Genomic DNA, 18,507 nt, shown 5'->3' with positions numbered 1-18,507 from the left:
TGCTGAGGGTGACACAGAGGGCAGCCAGCAGAGGGACAGAAGTGGCCTGGATGAATGACCGAATAGATACCGTACAGACAGAAGAGCAGCCTCTCAGTCCCATTTTAGATGAGTGATGGGCCCTGCAAGACTACACCGTATGACCAGCATCTCTTTCCATTTAAGTGAACCGACGCTGTCCGCCTCCTCCCCGGTCTGCACCACCACCTCATTCAACTCCAATCTAGGCAGGATTTTATTTCACCATTTAGGAAGTGCATTGTCCTTCTCTGGGAATGATGTGACAGGACCCTGTGATTGCTCTGGGAAGAAGGGGAGCATTGTGTCAGGTGGGCTCTTGTTTTGTTATAAGCACTGGTGGATGGGGGTGCAGGCTCCAGACAGATCGTGTTCAAACTCAAAATTCCAAATAGGTTTTTGCTCTGGCACTGCCAAATCTTTGAGTAATGCTTTCATTCCAAGAACTGCAGGACAAGATTCAAAATAAAGTAACACTGCCCCCTAGTGCTTTGACATCATGCAGAAAACAGTAATAACTTTTTATTGGATGTATATAAAAAAAAAACTATTCAAATTTGCCAAAACTTGCAAATTATCTTTATTTAACTTTTTACAGTATTCTAAGAACATTGATAAAAAACAGACAAGAAAGAAAACAGAAGAACGAAGAACAATCTTCAACTAAGGCAGAAGAAGAACAGAAAGAAGAGACAGTATTTATAGGCGGGGTCAACCCTTCTGAACTTTGGTGATAAGTTCATCACAAAGTTTGGTCAGTTCTTCAGCCTCCTTCTCCTAGAAAAGAGGGGAGTAATTACAGAAAAGTTGTGAGTGTGTATATAAATTTTTTACCCCCCCCCCCCAATATCTAGAATACACACAATGAAATTAACTCACCTTTTGGTCCAGGCTCTTCTCCAATGACTGTACCTTCAGCTGCTCCCGGCGCAGCTGGGCTTGAAGAGCTGACACTTCTGCCTTGTACTTGGACCGCACCTCAGCAATCTCTTCATTTGCACTGAGGAGTAACAATAAATTATTGTCTGCCAGTCTGAGCCTCACAATTTAGAGTAAGAGCAGGTTTCTTACTGGCCAATTTTCTCTTCAGCGTGGGCTTTAAGGGTCTTGTAACGCTGCTCCTCCTTTTTGATCCTCACCAGGTAGTCCTGTGCACAAGCTTTCAGAGTTTCCTCGTTCTGAGGAAAAGGGCAGTTTTTTGTCGAGTATTCACTTTATTTAATAAAAAAAAAAAAAAAGGAAAACATTCTGCTTTTCAAACCTTTTTGTAACCCTCGATAACGTCCTTGTACTTCTCCAGTCTCTTGAAAAGCTCAGAAAAAGATCTCTCCATTGAGCTCAGGTCACTGGACACTTGCTCCTTCTCCAGCAAAACCTCATTCAGCTTTGCCTGAGCCACCTCTCTGTCCTTCTCTTGATCAACTGTACATCGGCAAAAAAATCAAAATGAAAACCTACTTTGAACACTCCATTTTGTAAACAATCCCCAAGAGTGGAAAATGTATAGAATCTGTTACCTTACCCATCATTTTTGCAATCATGAGCTCAAATTCTGCAATTATTTTCCTGTGTAGAAGAGGGAAAAAAAAAAAAAAAGTTAAAAGAAAAATCATCTTTAAATATATCAATCAAAAACAAAACAGCACAGCTTACCTCATTTCCTGACCATCAGCATGTAACTTTTCATACTTAGCACTCCACTGCTCTTCTTTTTCACTGGACTGTTAAGCAAAAAAAAAAAAAAATAAATAATAAATAAATATTAAACCTAAAAAACCTAAACCTAATTAAAAACTAAAAAAAATTATTTTTAGTTTTAAAATTTATATATGTATATGTATATATAAAATACATTTTAGTTTCATTTAGCAAATGTATATTTTAGTTATTTAGTTGAACATTTAATCTGTGCATACTTCAGCTTGGACTTTGCTGATAGCTGCATCCATGTCTTTCTGACTGTACTTCAGCACTTCAATAATGGCATCCTCAGTGTTTGCTGGCTGTGGGAAAGGAGGGATCAGGCTCTCAAGGATTGGCGGAGTCTAGATGAAGTTTACAGTAATAATTCAAGTTAGTAGATGAAGCAAGAAAACATCTGAGTAGCAGTATTGGCTGTTTGAGAGTGACTTACTGATGTTGTAGCATCAAAGAGTTTGAAATCATTCTTATGTGGTTCAAGTGCTTCGTCAGTTAGCGCCACCTTTGAAGTCTCAAGTCTGAATTGGAGGAGAGAGGGGGGGGGGGGGGGGGAAAACCCAAACCCATCATTCTAATTTAGTTGCATATGATGTCTAAAGCTGAACAAATTCCTCTGTAATATCCAGAAAAAGCAGCAATCAAAGTAACTGAAACCTGAAATTAGTCATACCGTGAAGCAAAGTCAATAGGACGAGCAACGTGGGTCTGAGCAGCCGGACCTGCAGACTTCTTTGGGCTCTCTCTCAGAAGGGGGTCAAATTTAAGGTACAAGGATTGTTTCCTCAGTGCAGATTCCTTGAACTGTTGGCAGAAATGTTAACACTTAAATACCTTTACTTTGTTAAGAAATAAGTTCTTTGACTGCACAAACATGAAGTACTCACACTGCTGGACCCGAACTGTTCCAGGTAGTCGATTTGTCCATCAAAGTCATTGGCCATGACTAGAAACCGAGATCACAGGTTAGCATCCATGTTAACTTTCTGTTTAATGATGCAACTACTCAGAAGAAAAGGTTCATCCTCTATGGGCTTGTATGACGATTGAAAGGGGAGAGGGGTTTTCAGACATTTAAATTTAAAGTTGTTTTTTTTTTTTTAATAATTTGTGAAGCTAGACAAAACAAAAGCATTATGGACAATAATTACTTACATGTCATTGCTGGAACAAAATCATCACAGAAGTCTGAGATTAAAGGCTCTGACTTCTGCTCAGGTTGAGGTTGTTCAGAGAGCTCAGTTATTTCATCATGGTCAGATGCAGCAGTCTGCCATTGCACAAAAATATGTGTTATGAAAAGAAAAGATACATTTAAACATTTATTAGGAACTAAGATTTCATCTTTACTTCTCTTACCACTCCAGGTTTGGGTTCAGCAGCTGGGACACAGCCTCTTTCACTGCACAGAACAAGAATACATGAATAGTGTGACAAAAAGCACTTCTGCTGACTGAAGCTTCCACTGCGGGTAAATAGTTGTCTCACACTGATTTGAATCCTTAACATACCATGCTGGTGATACAGCTTCCTTCTCATCAGGATTCTCCGTTTTCTCTGGAGTAGCAGTTTCCATAAGTGCACGGTCAGATTTCTTGCTGCAGTTTGGAGAGTTGCTCATGTTTGTTTTTGTGCCAAAGGGATTAAAGTCTGGGCTGTCAAATTTGTCAAAGTCAAATGAGTAAGAGCCTTTTGGAACTATACCGTCAGCAGCATTATTGGTATCGGACTTCACCAAAGATTCTTTTAGTGGTTTGACATCAGACTGGGGCCCGTTAACGCCAGACTTTCCTTCTTTAGGTTTGGCACCAACTGGCCTTTTACCTAATTTCTTCAGTGGTGGTTTTTGTTTAACCTCAGCGCCATCATCAAGATTAAATTCTAGTTTGATTGGACCTTCTTTGACTGTGGAAGTGGCTGGCTGGGGTTCAGCAGCTGGAGGAATGGATGCATTCGTGGATATTGGGATCACTGCAGCTATGGGTTTCATTTCAGGCTGAATAGGCCCATTTCCAGCCACCTCCGGAACATCAACAATATCTTCAGGTTTATCTTCCTTTATCTGTGGCTCATCAACAACTGGCTTACTGTCTGGCATCTTTCTCCCAAGGACAGGGGAATTTTGGATTTTAGAACCACCGGTTTGGAAAGGATTAATTTCATCAAGGTTGTCAAAATCCAAGTTATATGAACCTTCTGCTGGCAACGGGGCATCTTCCACAAAGCTCCCTGATGTTGTGTCTTGATCAAGTTTTGGAGATGTTTCAGCAGGCTGTTCTTCATCAGGCATGGCAGTACCTGAATCTTGATCCTCCACTGCTGGGGCCTTTGCGACTGTGATCACACTGCTATCTGTAGAGCTGATATTGGCAGAGACATTAACCAGTGAGTTTTCCACAGAAGGAATGAATGGAAGTGTGTCGTCTAGAGCAGAGTCCATCTTGACTGGCTCCTCTGAGACATTCTCAGGTTTTGTGTTTTGAGACTCAGGCTGTTCCACAGGGAGGTTTTCAACACGAGGCCTTCCTGGAGAGAGGACCATCATATTGGACCCCTGAAAAGGATTGATCATTTCGAGGTTGTCAAAATCCAGCTGATACCCTCCTTTGCTTCGTATTGGCATGTCATCATCAGGATAAGATGACACTTCTGTGGAAAGAGTTGAGGGGATTTGCATTATTTTTTAAGCATTCAGAGATATTCAAATGAAATATAGTTGGAAGGCTGGATGAGGTTGGATTACCTTGTTTGGGTTCATCAGACTTGGGGGTGGTCTCTTGCAGCAGAGCGCTGAAATAAACATGGGGTATCCTCAGCTGAAGAGTAATTTCATTGGAGGCACACTTTAGTTGGAGAAAAATTCATACTTACTCTGTTTTATCCAAATCTATGAACTCCATTGCTTTTGTACATTCATCAACACTGGTCATCCTCACTGACTTGGTTGGAGATAGAATTCTCTTGGTCACAGGATCTCTTCTTGGCGTCTGAAAACAAACCTATACACAAATAGCTCAGGTCAGTATAGTAAGTTTGGTATGGAAACCAATTAATTTACAGAGAGAATAAAAATATAGAACATAACCAATTTTTACAGGAAACCATTTTAATTAACACACATACACAAAACAAACAACATTTGTGCTTGACAAGTCAGAAAACAATATTTCTTTTTCTGTTTACTAACATGGGTGTTCTCAATTCTGTGAAATTCTATTATTATTAAAGTTGATTGGAAGTGTGCTATAGACTTCAGAGTCACTGTATAACCCATTTCATGTGTGTCCTGTAACCAGAAATAAAAGAGTCAGGCAGCTTTATATTGTTTTCTCTCATTGAAAGATGCTCATTTAGGAGTTAGCATTACAGTACAGTTGACACAACATTTTTAATGCGCAAAGTAAATACCTTCACCCCTTTTGCTAAAGTCTTATTGGGAAGGTTCTCTGTCTGACGCAGGATGGAGGGCCTCCCAGTCGGCTGATCCAAAGCAAATATGTCGTTATTTGAAGTGTTGAGTTTTCCGCTGGGGCATACCCCGCAATTCTCGTCATTGACCTCAACAGAAGTCATCCTGTAAAAGCAAAGACAAAATATAAGTTATAGGCCCAGGTCACCCCACTGCACTGCGAGGGAGGCGTCATCCTGAAAGGTGCAGCCAGTTGATAAGACACTTGACACAACAGGGTTTACTGATGTGTGCAGAAATGATCCTCGTACAGAAAGATGACACACGGTTAACTGTAAAATCAAGACAAATGTCACCAAATGATTTTTCCAATTTACTTCTGTTGATAAATATTTGTTTCCATAGAATTAAGTTTTCTATTGGTACAACAGACCTTAGCCTATATATGGAAAGGCTCGGATGGGTAGAAAAAAAAATTAGTAAGGACGGCATTTAAAAAAACATCTTATTGAAAAACATAAGTCCATAAGTATCAGTACATATATGCTGTCAGTGTTTGACGTAGTAAACATAAAATATCTAAGCTGTTTGTAGCAGAAACAGTGTTGCTATTACATAACATGTCCAGCAGAGAGCACTGGCAAGTGCATTTTTCAACTTCAAAATGTGGAGCTCAAAAAACATCCTGGTCGCAATTCCTTTCATTGTTAAAATGATAAATGTATGTTTTCTTTGCAAAGGTCAGCTTTGTAGTATTACTCATGATGAATAAGCCCAGAAACATACGGATAAGTAGTTTAACATGAGAGCCTTCATTGCCAGGTGACTTGATGCTCCCAGTCTGTTAAACTATATACTTTCGTCACAGTTTGGCCTGTAATAGCAGGAGATCCACTGCTGTATTTACAACAATAGACGGTTTGTTCCATCAATGAGCCTTAGCAACAGGCAAAACCAATGGCATTCAGCTGCTGTCAGTGTTATCAATGATCTGTGTTGTTTGTGCTGGGATGGCTCTACAGTTAAACAGATCGATGCATTAAAGCATTATGCAACAATTACTGTAACTCGGTCAAACCCTTCCAGATAACAAGATTCCAATTATATTCAACCTACGATTTAGAAAATCATTTCATTCCAACAGCTAACTGTATGTGCTCAGATCACAATGTTTGTTTTGAGGTTAGACACGTGTGAAATTTCGGGCTAATACCAAGATATGGACCACGTGACCTCCTGGTATTTGGGAATGAACGCCTGTCTGTCATGAGGTTCGGTTACAGCGGCCAGCTCTGTAATCAGGAGAAATGTTTCAACGTGGACAGCTAACCTTGGTCACAATTTGTCATCGACCGCAACACTCAGGAACTAGTCAGCTGAATGTTCTAACAGGAGCCTCTCGATTTTAAACTGGAAATTCGTCGTCAAGAAAATCGCCCGTTTGGATATTGGCATAATCTGTGTTAACCGTAAATAACGTCCAGGGCTGCGAAAGAAAAGCCAGGCAGCACACAATATTCAGATCCTTCCGTGAAAGGACAGCTGCACAAGGCGTAAGCATCTGTGCTCTTTTTTTAAATTCACCACCTACCTCAAAAATCGAAGACGAATTTGGCAGGAATTATAGCGTCTTCTGTCAGACGATACAAAGAGCGAACTGAGCGAGAGGAGACGACGTGAGTTTGAATTCCCCTCTCCGTCTGGAAACCGTTTGGAATTTAAAAGTCTTGAAACGCACCAATGAAATGGCCGGAAACATTCAAAGCGAACGCGCTTCCGGGTCGGGCGACCAATCACGCCGAAGAACGGAAGTGATCCAATTCTTCTGCTCGAGCCAATGTCAGAGATAATAAAAAAATAACAAGATATAAATCCCGATAACTTTTAAACAGCTTCAGGTTAAGAGCATACAATGTGCTGCAAATCAAAAAGTAAGTATGCTTGAAAAAAATGTGTGCATTTCAGTAGGTTTTTACTGATATGAATTACAGGCATTACTTCACCAAACACTTTTACACGTCGGTCCCAGACGTGTGGAAAGCGAAGTGACAAGTTCTTCCCGGGAAACATCACACACTGATTTTATTTATTTATTTATTTATTTTTTCAATGTCTGTCAACAATTTTTAAGGCCTTCAGAGAGAAAACAGCAAGGTCATTTTATAGTCATCTTAGTCTGTTCATCACAGTCAGTCGCTAGTGTGTGTGTTGTGTGTGTTAAAATTACGCTCTTGAAGTTTGCTATTCAAATATGATACCTCTTTTGTACATATGAAAAAACAATAATAAACGAACGTGTTCATTCTCAATTTTTTTTTTCTTCCGTGCAGCATAAGAAAGGTTCAGATTGTGCTAAAGTACTGATAATTGGAACACCTCAGGGAAATCTAGCCATTAGCTTCCATGAGAGATAACCCTCTGAACATCATCGTCGAGTTGTCCACTAGAGCTTTTTAGTGTGCTACTTGGAAAAAAATGCCTCACGTAAATATTGAACAGAAAGTTATCGAAGAAAACGACAGAAAATGTGGTTAGTAAACACCAAAACTAGCTGTGCATCTCATATAATATTCCGAGCTCAGGAGCTATCTTTTAAAGTGCAAAGTGAAAATGCTGGTGTTCATATTTATTTATCAGGAGTGTAAGAAATATAGGACAAAATGGAATTTTTTTATTAGACTTTTTTTTATCTTAGAAATGACATTAATATGCACATCTTAAGAGTGTATATTAGTGTAAACGAAGGTTACCGTCTGTCTGCAGTAGGTGGCGGTGCACTCCTCACTGTTAAAAAAATAAACACAGAAGAAGAACGGACTGACCTGCCCGCCAATTCTGAAGGATGTAAACACTGTCGATCGTCGTGACCGACCTGCTATGTAGAAGGCTAATTTTACTACACATTTTCTGTTTCAGCCATGAATTCCACCGGAAAAGGTAACACAACAGTTGTCTGTGCATTCATTTAGTCAACTAAGTGTTGTCAACAGCGCAACACGTTAGCGGAGACAGTCTGTGTAACGGTTTGTGTCAACATTAGCAGGTTAGTTAACCTGGTCAGCTCACTCTGCTATTGTCTTTTCTCCGCACTTTTTGAACGTGCTGTTGTGCGTTTGGACTCTTCACAAATATCAACCATGCAGTTTTTACGTAACACATGCTCAGCTTTATGAAGTGAGGCTACAACTCTTATAAACTTGAACAGTCGTTTCATTTTGTTGACAGGATCTGGCGATTCAACCCAGCTTGTTGCCAGGTAATCTATCTTCTGGACGATACGGTAGTTTTGTCCACAAACACACCGGTCATGACACTAACGTCAACACTAAAGATATTAAAATGCTGGGATGATACTATATATGAGAGGAGACATATATGAAGCCTCATTGTGTAGTTATGTTTTTTATTTCTCAGGTGATTTTAGGTTTGACTATAAGGTTGCTTGTTTTGAGTGACACTATCCAGTTAATAAAACAAACGTTTTCATAATCTCCCAACTTTATGACTATCTGTTAAAACAAACAAAATAAAACACCTTGGTGATGTTTGCTTTTTAACCATTACCAACTAATTTATTTTTGATTGCCACGATTAATTTTACTTTCTTGTATTACAGCAGTGACAGCAATTCTATCAAGGTTTTTGTGCGAGTGCGCCCACTGGCCCAGGGCACTGGGCTGACCACAGATGGAGATCAAAATCTGTGTCTCACAGTCACTTCACCCACCACCATCCGCCTGCTCTCAAAACCAGAGCCTCGAACCTTTACCTACGATCATGTAGCTGATATGGACACATCTCAGGTTGGGTATACATGAGCATTGCCAACATTCTGCTTACACAAGTAAAACTTGTTTAAGTAATTAATAATAAGCTGCATGGTGGGATATTGTCAAAATGAATCCTGGTTGGTGTGTAATCTTTATCTCTCATTTTTAAACAGGACTCTGTCTTCTCCAGCGTAGCCAAGAATATTGTTCAGTCTTGCATTAATGGATACAATGGTACCATCTTTGCATAGTAAGTGGTCTTTATATTGTTTCCACATGGTATAAAATGGAAAAATATTTGGACACAACTAGTTTCTTAAATAACCTTCTCTTCTGTAGTGGACAGACTGGCTCAGGCAAAACGTTCACTATGCTAGGTGAGAGTTCATTGTACCATTTACGTTGTATACTACAAGATATCAAGCATTCAGTAATATAAGTAGCATTTTTTTATTATTATTTCTTGGTGTAGGGCCTTCAGAGTTGGATAATTTCACAGATGAACTCCGTGGGGTTATTCCTCGAAGTTTTGAGTACCTGTTTTTTCTCATCAACAGAGAAGTGGAAAGGGTGAGCTGTCACATTTGATCATAAAAAATCATGTACGCCAAAATTAATGTTTATTTTTTTAATAATTTTGTCTTCCTTTTTCTCTCTCCAAAAAGTCTGCCCAATCCAAGAGTTTCCTTTGCAAATGTTCATTTATCGAGATCTATAATGAACAAATTTATGACCTCTTGGACACCGCCTCAGCCAGTCTTTTCCTCAGGGAGAACATTAAGAAGGGTGTGTTTGTTGAAGGAGCAGTGGAGAAGTTTGTCACCTCAGCAGCTGAAGCTTATCAGGTAGATATTCCTCATCTCTTGTGATGAAACACTCGATTCCTATAAAGTAGGAATGTACAAAATTTGTGTTTGAAATATCTTAGGTACTGTCTATGGGCTGGCGTAATCGACGTGTGGCTTCTACCTCCATGAACCGTGAGTCTTCAAGATCTCACGCGGTATTCACCATGACTTTGGAGTCCAAAGAGTCCATCAATGAAGTGGTGAACATTCGAATGTCTCAGTTGAACCTGGTGGATCTGGCAGGATCTGAGAGGCAGAAAGACACACACACAGAGGGCTCCAGACTCAAGGTGATTCCTCCTTTTTTTTATACCATAAATATAAGCGCTATATGTTTGCATTTGCTTACTACTGTTATTTCTTTTTCAGGAGGCCAGCAGTATAAACCGTTCCCTTATGTCCCTTGGTCAGGTAATCATGGCACTGGTGGACATGTCCAATGGGAAGAACCGCCACATCTGCTACAGAGATTCTAAACTCACCTTCTTGCTTAGGGTGAGTGTCTGTCGCTAATAAATGCATTTTTGCTTTTAAATGAGACCCCCCCACACCGAATGATGCTGCAGTGCCTAGTTCAGCAATGGAGGTGTTTGTAAGTGACTCAAATGACAGCTATTCCTTAAATGCCTGTGATTTTTAGTGTCGCCCCTTTGTCTGCTAAAATTCCTCAACACTATAGAGAGAAGTTGGGAAATACATAAGCTAATCATTTATTCTTGTGATGTGGTTTAAATTGAAATTAAGGGATATACATGTTGTTTCCCTGGCATTCTGACCCTGATTATCAAGTTCAGTTTGACTTTTGTGGATAATATAACACTATCATTTAACACAAAGGTGTCATGGACTGTTGCTACTTTCTATTTTATATTTTATTTTAGGATTCCCTTGGAGGAAATGCAAAGACTTACATAATAGCCAATGTTCATCCTGGTTCAAAGTGTTTTGGAGAAACACTGTCTACCCTGCAATTTGCTCAGAGAGCAAAGCTGATCAAGAATAAGGTATCTGTCATAAAGTAAAACTGTGTAACTTACACAGACAATAAATTAAATAATATTAATAAACTTATGGTAATTAGAGAACATTATTATCTCATCCTTATTGTGCAGTTATTGTGTTTTTCCAGGCCATCATTAATGAAGACACACAAGGAAACGTGAAACAGTTACAGGCTGAGATTAAGAAGCTCAAGGAGCAGCTTGCACAGACACTGGCTTCTCAGGCACTGGACTGCGTACGAGATGTAGCACCAGGAGGACCTCAATTTTGCATGGGTAACAACATGTCTATGCCATTGTTATCCACCATACCCCTACAGAAACATCCGCTCTAAACCATTGACACATTTGGTTACATGAGATAGAGTCATTCAGAAGCCATAACTTAAATAAAAAAATTAAATACATTTAAAAAAATGTTTTCACACCAGGACCATCCAATGAAATTCAACATGATGTCTCCTATAAAGCAAAGTTCATGTCTGCTGTTCGTCTGTGGAGGAAGCGAGAAGAAGAGAAGAAAGTATGATTTTTATTTATTTATTTTTTTTATTTTTAGCCACTACAGTGTTGTGAGGAAATATGTGAAGCAAGGAAATTTAGTTGTTTTTGATTGCACCCAGGTCCTCCTTGAGAAGGTGGCTCAGCTTGAAGAGGCCTGGACACAGAAAGACAAATTCATCCATTCCAGCAGAATGATTGTCAGGTTTCGAGAAGACCACATCTTGCGCCTTGAGAAGAAATTGAAAGCAGGAGATCACTTCTTGTCAGACAAGGATACTCAGGCTGTGATTGACCAACTGAAAGAAGAGATCAAGATCTTGAGAGATCAGGTGAAAATAATGTCTTTCAATAAGGAGGACCTGTAGTTCATCTTTTTTTAACAAATTTTTTTTTTTTTTTTGTACAAATCTATTTTATTTCTTCTAAAATCCAGGCTATGCTTTTTCGCCATTACTGGCAATGTGCTTCATTTTCTTATTATAATGCCCATTGTAATGCCTCAGTGCTCCTTTATTCCTGGTTTCCACACTGCTGCCCTTTAAGGTTGATCATCACCCAAAGATGACGCGATATGCAGCTGAGAACTTTAGCCTCAGACAAGAGAACCGACAGCTTCGCTCTCTAGAGTCAGTGGTGAAGGCTGGAGAGCTTGTAGCCCAAGTTGCTGCTGAGCTGGAAGAGGCCTTCGAGACTGCTATGGAGTCAGAAAGACTCAGGGACAGTAAGATAATTATCATGAGAGAGATCGAAAACGGTTTAGTGGATATTATGAAATGTAAGTTATTTCACATTACTTTACACTTCCAGCAGCCTCCTCAACCACCGCGGCTGCAGATGGTGTTACAACAGCTCCAATCGAGAAGCTTAAGGCTCAGCTGCTTCAGAAACAATCGGACCTCACAAGTGCTCTTCAGGCCTTTGAGGAGTATAAAGAAATCACCACGTAAGGAGGGGATCTAATAAAGAAAACTACTCTTAAACCCATTTCACCTCATCCACCACTAGAGTCTGTCATTATAATATGGATTTGTTTTGTTGCATTAGTGAAAGGTGCCCTTTGTCATCCATTGACTTCACAGGTTTTAAAGTATAATTTGTTGGCATTGTGATTTTATTATTATTTTATTTATTTATTTTTTTTTTTTTTTTGGATGCTGCTTTGTGTTCTAGGAAAGAGATATCTCAGCTGAAGTCTGAGAAAAGATACCTTGAGAAATCCAACCACCATTTGGAAAACATTTTGGAAGCCACAAATGCCCACAAAAAACAGGAGGTCTCTGAGCTGAACAGGATTCATGTTGAAACTATAAAGGTTAGGTGATGTCAAAATTTCTATTCAGAATTTTTTGATGAAAACTGTGACCTAAACTGAACTTGGCAAAAAAAAAAAAAGTATTTTATCCAGTGATTGTCTATCATAACAGATTCTCACCACGCCCACCAAAGCATACAACTTGCGTTCCCGCCTTGTACCGCTCTCCAGTCCAGAACACTTGAATGGTGTAGACAATAATGGTGATGGTATTTGGGAGGAGCAACCTCCCTCAGACATGACTGAGATGGCCTTGACTGAGGAACTTCGGCAAGTGCAGGTAAAACAACATAATATCTATTCCTGAAATAATACATGCTATGATGTATAGTCAAACCCCCACACTGTCATACTTTCTATCTTCAACTTTATCCATTTTCATCAGGAGCAAGCTAGTCGTGTTCGCATACAGCTTAATGAGGAAGAACTAAAGAACAACAAGCTGTTGCAGCAAATTGCAAAGCTTGAAGAGCAGATCATGGTGATATCACAAGAGTCTGAGCACAAAGATGAGGTACATCATCTCCTTGCGCTCCTTATTTGCAGTTTTATCTTGCTGAAATTTTGTAAGAGCATATTGTTATTTGATGTGTTTAAAAAAAAAAAAAAAAAAGATAGAATTTTACTTAATTATTTTGATATTCTATTTATCTATCTTTGGGCTATTCAGCAACTTTCTACCGAGAAAGCTAACGGGACCAGAGATCAGCTCAATCTGCAAAAAACTATCAGCGAGCTGCAACAGAGCCTTCAGTCTGAACAGGAAGCTGGGAATGGTGAGGCTCTAAAGTATATCCTGCATTGCCTGGATTTCTGCTGAGATTTAACTTGGATGTTTCCATTATATAGTTGTAGAGACAAGAGCACCAAGATAATGACTCCTCCCTTCCTCTCATTTTAGTCCTGAGGAGTGAGATCCATGATCTACGCTTGGTGCTGAACTCCTCCGATAAGGAATTGGCTGCTGTTAAGAACGAGTTAAGAGATGGCCAGAGTGAGCAGCAGAAAGAGATGAGCCAACTCTCCAGCAGTCTGATCAGCACACAGCTTCAGCTTGACAAAATCCAGTAAGCATGAGTGTAATACTTCCTCTATATTGTGATGGTTCTCGAACCAATCTGTTAATGTGCCCCAAGGACAACCATCTCTTTATTCCAGGATGGAGTGGGAGCAGCTTCTGGAACAACATCGAACTCTGCAGGATTCATTTGACCAACTGCAAGCTGAGGCCAAATTTGAGGCTGATCAGGCAAGACAGCAGCTGCAGGACAGGCAGCAAGAAATTGATGAACTGAAAGTACAGCTCACGGTCAGTGAACTCATAAACTCAACATTGATTTTTGTATTCTAAAATGTCAGCATTGTTGCCTTAATTGCTTGTTTTGTTTTTTTGCGCTTTTCTTTCTTTCACTGTAGGAATCAAATAATTCTCTGCAAAGTGAGAAGGAACACACAAGCACTGTGATCACACAGTTACAAGAAAAAAAAGAAAATACATCTAAGTGAGTTTTTCTGTCAGATGGTGTATCGCAACAACAGTTTTTAACTTCTCAAAAGCTTCTCAAATCAACATAAATGATCTTGACATATGCTTTCAGAGAACTTATTGAAACAGTCGAACAGAATACACAACTCACAAAGCAAGTCTCAGACCTGACAGCACAAAATCAACAACAGGTCAGCTTGAGGAACAGTGTGCATGATATAGTTAAAAATGCTAACGGTTTAGCATAACAGAAATTGCATCCTAGCAGTTAAACCTGGTTGCCTTATTTTTGTTTTTTAAGGTCTTCAAAATTCTTGAACTTGAGAAAAATGTAATCTCTGCCAATGAAACCACAAAAGGCTTGGAGCAGAAGAATGAACAGGATAAAGTAAGACAGTGAATTATTACACTTGGTTACCTTTTTTTTTTCTAATATAACTGCAATATATCTGCCATCCTGTTGAATATCTGTTGTATTGTTTTAAAGGATGTTATTCTAGAACTGATGACCAAAACCAGGGACCTCCGCAGTGAGCTGAACCAGAATGGCGAAACTATTACTCACCTGTCTGAAGATGTCAAAGACATCACAGTACTTCACTCTTCTCCTATTTCACCCATAATTTGTCAGAAAATGCCGGTGTATTTTACAATGCCTTATTTTATCAAATCATACTGTGCACATACACATAATGTTCTTTATCAGTCAGTCTGGTTGTGTTTGCAATATTAAAGTATTTCCATTTCAGGCCAAGTACAATGCTACCTGCCTTGAGAGAGATGATATTAGAGAGCAGAACTTCAAGATGCAGACAGAAATTTGTGACCTGAAAGAAGCTTTAGAAAGGAGAGTAGCATCAAATAAGATCGAGGTAAGTTTGGTTGTATTAAACACTGCTGATCACACATTTTTTGTGAATTTTTGAAGATCACGGTTGCTGATTAATATTGTGACTCTTGCTTTGTATGCAAAAACATTATAAAACAATAAATGTACAGTTTAGAATATATTTCTGTTTTTAGGTTGAAGTGTTACAGGAGGAGATGACTTATGCCACTGAGGAGGTTGAGCGACTCACTAAGGTCTTAGATGAGCAGAGCAGTCTTCTCCAAGCATCTCAAGAGCTAACAGCCCAGAAGGATGTCATCATAGAGAATCTACAACAAAAAGTAAAGTTTAATTCATTAAAAATGAAATGAATGACATAATCACTGAGGTAAAAAAAAATAAAAAAATCATGAGGCTATCGTCTTATGATTGACAATAACAAACTCCTTCTGTACCAGGTGCAGCAACAGCAGGAAGCTATTGAAAAAATCATCAGAAAAGAAACTCTCAAACCCCTTATTGAGGCTGCAGTCACACCTAAATCCGCACCTCGGGTAAAGTCTGTTCCTAATTTAGTAAATGTATATGCTATAATTTAATATATCACACAGTGGAGGAGGTGTGGCTTGTTTTCAGTTTCAGTCAGAAGTGGGTCAAGATTTATTTTTTTTTTTGTTTTGTTTTGTTTTTTCAACTGTGCCCCTCGCCTCCCCTCCCCATTTCCCTGACTCTGAAGACACCTCATACACCAGGAAGCTTTGGCCGGGACTTGACCCAGGTGCTAGAGAACCAGGAGAGGGAGCTGGAGAGTAGACGTTCGTCCATGATGACCATGGAGATTCTTTTAGCTGAACTGAATGCTGAGAGGACTGCCAAGAATGAGGAGATCCAAAGACTAAAGGTATAAATTAGTTTTGAAATTAATTTACTGACTATATAGCAATTCAAAATTGGGTAGATGTGTTCAGAGCAGACTCTTCTAGTGTCTGTTTTCAATTTTACACTGTCTTGGCGCTTTTGCATTGTCAATTTTATTACGATTTTTTTTTTTAAGAAGTGAAATGAAATCGTGGTATTACATTGTTTTGTTTGATTGTTATTGTTTTTAATGCATGCTATGAGGAACATGATAGAAAATGACATCAAAAATAATTACTAATCCAATTTAACTGTCCTCAGACACAGCTCTCTGAGAAAGAGATGATCAGAATGGAAATCCAGGGTTTGCTTGACAAGTTTTGCACTGCGGAAAGACATCTGACACAAAATGGAACTAATAGGTTCAGTGTTTTTTGTCTCTATATCCTTTGTCCCAAAAGGTAAACAGATCATGCATTGTTGGTGATGTCAGGAAAAGTAATGATGATTTGTAATTTTCAGTGAGGAGTTGAAAGATGCCATCAAGCAGTCTAATCTTAAAGAGCTGCAGGATGAGAGAAAAGAGAAGGTATGTTTCTTTCTCTTTGCTAGTTTTTTCCCTCTTAAAAAATTAATCTTTTTAATACATGATTCTTTGTCATTAATTGACAGAACGAAATAATACAGAAACTGAATAACACTCAGAAGAGGTAAGCAGCTGCTATATCTTGTCATGTTCATTTGATCAATAATTTTTCTTGATAATTGGAAGCCATCTTTTTTGTGGTGTGGCTCAGACTGCAGGAACAAGAGGCCATGCTGGCTCAGTCTCAGACCTGCGTTCAGCAGCTGACCACTGATCTTAGGAACCAATGTTTAGAGTTGAAAGAGCTGAGACAGAGGATAAACGATGAGGAGAAACTACTCCAGGTGAGATGGGAAGTAGGCTGCACTCAAATTAAACATTTTTGGTCAGATTTACCATGCCAACATGTGATCATTAGGATCCACAATAAAACATCCAATATTTCTATTCCACTTGTGTCACATTGCAAAGACTAATCTGAGCAAAATGTTGTTAAAGTAAATTGGGATAAAATGGGGCAAACTAAAAGAATTGGCTGAGCAGACAGGTGAGCTTAAGAGGACATAACAATAAAATTAAAACCTGTAGTAAGTGTCAGTCATAGTGTGTTATCTTATTTTATTTACTTTTATGCGTACACAATTCAACCATTATGGTGAATGATTTTCCATAATATTTCATGAACAGATATGCTCAGAGTAGGAAAGCAATCCTTATGTCCTTGTTGCAAAAACAGTCCGGCCAATTATAACCAACAGGCATCAGACTGCAAAGTAAGGTAAACAACAGAACCAGATATATCCTTATTTTCAGATCAGTCTTGATGGCATATATTAAAGAGAGGGGAACTCAATATTTAATGAAATGTTGATATTGACATGTATGACAGTAAGGCATGTGCAGCATGATTTTCATATTGAAAATAACTTTGCCATGGCCAAATTAACTGAAAATGGTGAACTTGATTTAGTATTTTGTCTTTTTTACAGGAGAATGAGGTTCTTCGTAAGCAGAACATTAAGCTATCAGAGGAGAATGGAAAACTTGTGGGACATAGAAACCACAAACAGAGGATTGAATATCTGGTGAAGCTGAAAAAGGACAACACCAAACTTCAAGAGGTAACTAATATTTCTGCAGTCATTACAGTGTGGGTCTCTATCATTTCCCTAATTTCAAAGCAAAACATAGCAAATCAAAACATTTAACTTTGACCTTTTTATTTTATTTTAAAGGAAAATGAAAAGCTTCGAACAGAGATAAACTTAATACGGGACAGCAATGGATGCCTTGCAATGGATATGATTTGAAAATCTTCAAGTTTTTTTTTATCGTTTTCAGGTGAAACTCCACCTTCAAAAAATGTTTCTTTCTTTCACCTGTACTTAATATACTTGATTTGAATGGTTTTAAGTACAAACTTATTGTGATTCATGATATTTCTTCACTTTCAGGTAATATGCTGTAGGGATCTTTCTTATGATACAGTGACATGATTACCACTCTAATTTTGCCAGGAGGCATACTCAGCCTTTTCACTGATCTTCTAGAGCAGCAAAGACAGAATATGTGTGACAAAACAGCCATTAGTCCAGCTCCATTTTCAATTGGTCTTGGCGGACTGGAAATCTGTAGTAGCAAGGTCAATAATTAATGTGAAAACTGAACATTTCACGTTCTTAATTTTTTTTGGTGCTGATGTCTGAGTGAGTTGTATACATGGTATTATGTTATGTATTTTTCAACTATACAGAAATTTTCCATCATACTGAATTGTTTGGGGTTTTTTTTAAGCATAAAGTTTTTCATACTGTAATTAAAAATATTTTCCTACATCTTGTAATTACAAATTACTTTAGTTTCTGGTTTTATGTTGTACACAATTTGTTTTCCTGAGCAACCAGCAATATTTTTTATTATTAGCTGAGCTGTTGATTAATTTGTAGACTAACTTATGTGCTTTCTTGTAAAATGTTAGAAATAACAACACCAACAAAAAAAGAAAAAAGCCCATCATCGTTTCACATAAAAAGTGATGACAGCTCTTCTCGTTTGTCTGGAAAATAGAAAGCTTGAATCTGCAATAGTTAGTTTACACTTATAAAAGCATTTCACCCTCCATAAAAAAAGGTAAATAAAAAATTTACAATTTAGCCTTGTTAGCTAAGGTAAAACAATAAAATCTTAT

General features: G+C 38.5%; 2 protein-coding genes across 5 annotated transcripts; one reads left to right on the top strand and one right to left on the bottom strand.

Annotated features, from left to right (window-relative positions):
* Window positions 1–580: 580 nt before the first annotated feature.
* On the bottom strand, window positions 581–6,824 carry tacc3 (transforming, acidic coiled-coil containing protein 3). Its single transcript, XM_029493755.1, has 17 exons — window positions 6,717–6,824; window positions 5,125–5,290; window positions 4,588–4,715; window positions 4,460–4,506; window positions 3,228–4,365; window positions 3,076–3,118; window positions 2,872–2,986; window positions 2,604–2,662; window positions 2,390–2,520; window positions 2,153–2,237; window positions 1,935–2,063; window positions 1,672–1,739; window positions 1,541–1,584; window positions 1,280–1,440; window positions 1,090–1,196; window positions 898–1,018; window positions 581–795 (listed from the first exon to the last, which is right to left on the bottom strand). Exons 2-17 carry the CDS (start codon window positions 5,287–5,289, stop codon window positions 730–732), a joined length of 2,607 nt encoding a protein of 868 aa, XP_029349615.1. The 5' UTR covers window position 5,290; window positions 6,717–6,824; the 3' UTR covers window positions 581–729.
* Window positions 6,825–6,960: 136 nt separating this feature from the next.
* Window positions 6,961–18,132, top strand: kif15 (kinesin family member 15). 4 transcript variants are annotated; one of them, XM_029493858.1, is made up of 37 exons: window positions 6,961–7,056; window positions 8,042–8,062; window positions 8,351–8,381; window positions 8,742–8,928; window positions 9,069–9,145; window positions 9,235–9,272; window positions 9,368–9,465; window positions 9,561–9,740; window positions 9,824–10,033; window positions 10,113–10,238; window positions 10,625–10,747; window positions 10,873–11,020; window positions 11,176–11,267; window positions 11,368–11,577; window positions 11,792–11,969; window positions 12,056–12,191; window positions 12,419–12,560; window positions 12,673–12,840; window positions 12,946–13,074; window positions 13,231–13,336; window positions 13,462–13,627; window positions 13,719–13,869; window positions 13,977–14,062; window positions 14,159–14,237; window positions 14,348–14,434; window positions 14,534–14,638; window positions 14,796–14,918; window positions 15,070–15,216; window positions 15,334–15,429; window positions 15,612–15,776; window positions 16,055–16,155; window positions 16,256–16,322; window positions 16,406–16,443; window positions 16,531–16,663; window positions 17,309–17,440; window positions 17,555–17,660; window positions 17,774–18,132. In XM_029493858.1, exons 1-36 carry the CDS (start codon window positions 7,038–7,040, stop codon window positions 17,627–17,629), a joined length of 4,170 nt encoding a protein of 1,389 aa, XP_029349718.1. In that variant the 5' UTR covers window positions 6,961–7,037; the 3' UTR covers window positions 17,630–17,660; window positions 17,774–18,132. The 4 variants fall into 4 exon arrangements, with proteins under 4 accessions (XP_029349718.1, XP_029349719.1, XP_029349720.1 ...); XM_029493859.1 differs by having other exon boundaries at window positions 8,745–8,928; window positions 17,555–18,132; XM_029493860.1 differs by having other exon boundaries at window positions 12,059–12,191; window positions 17,555–18,132.
* The last annotated feature ends 375 nt before the right edge of the window (window positions 18,133–18,507 follow it).

The sequence above is a fragment of the Echeneis naucrates genome, chromosome 22, assembly GCF_900963305.1.
Source record: "Echeneis naucrates chromosome 22, fEcheNa1.1, whole genome shotgun sequence".
NCBI lineage: Eukaryota > Metazoa > Chordata > Actinopteri > Carangiformes > Echeneidae > Echeneis > Echeneis naucrates.
This window is presented reverse-complemented; position numbering and strand designations above follow the sequence as displayed.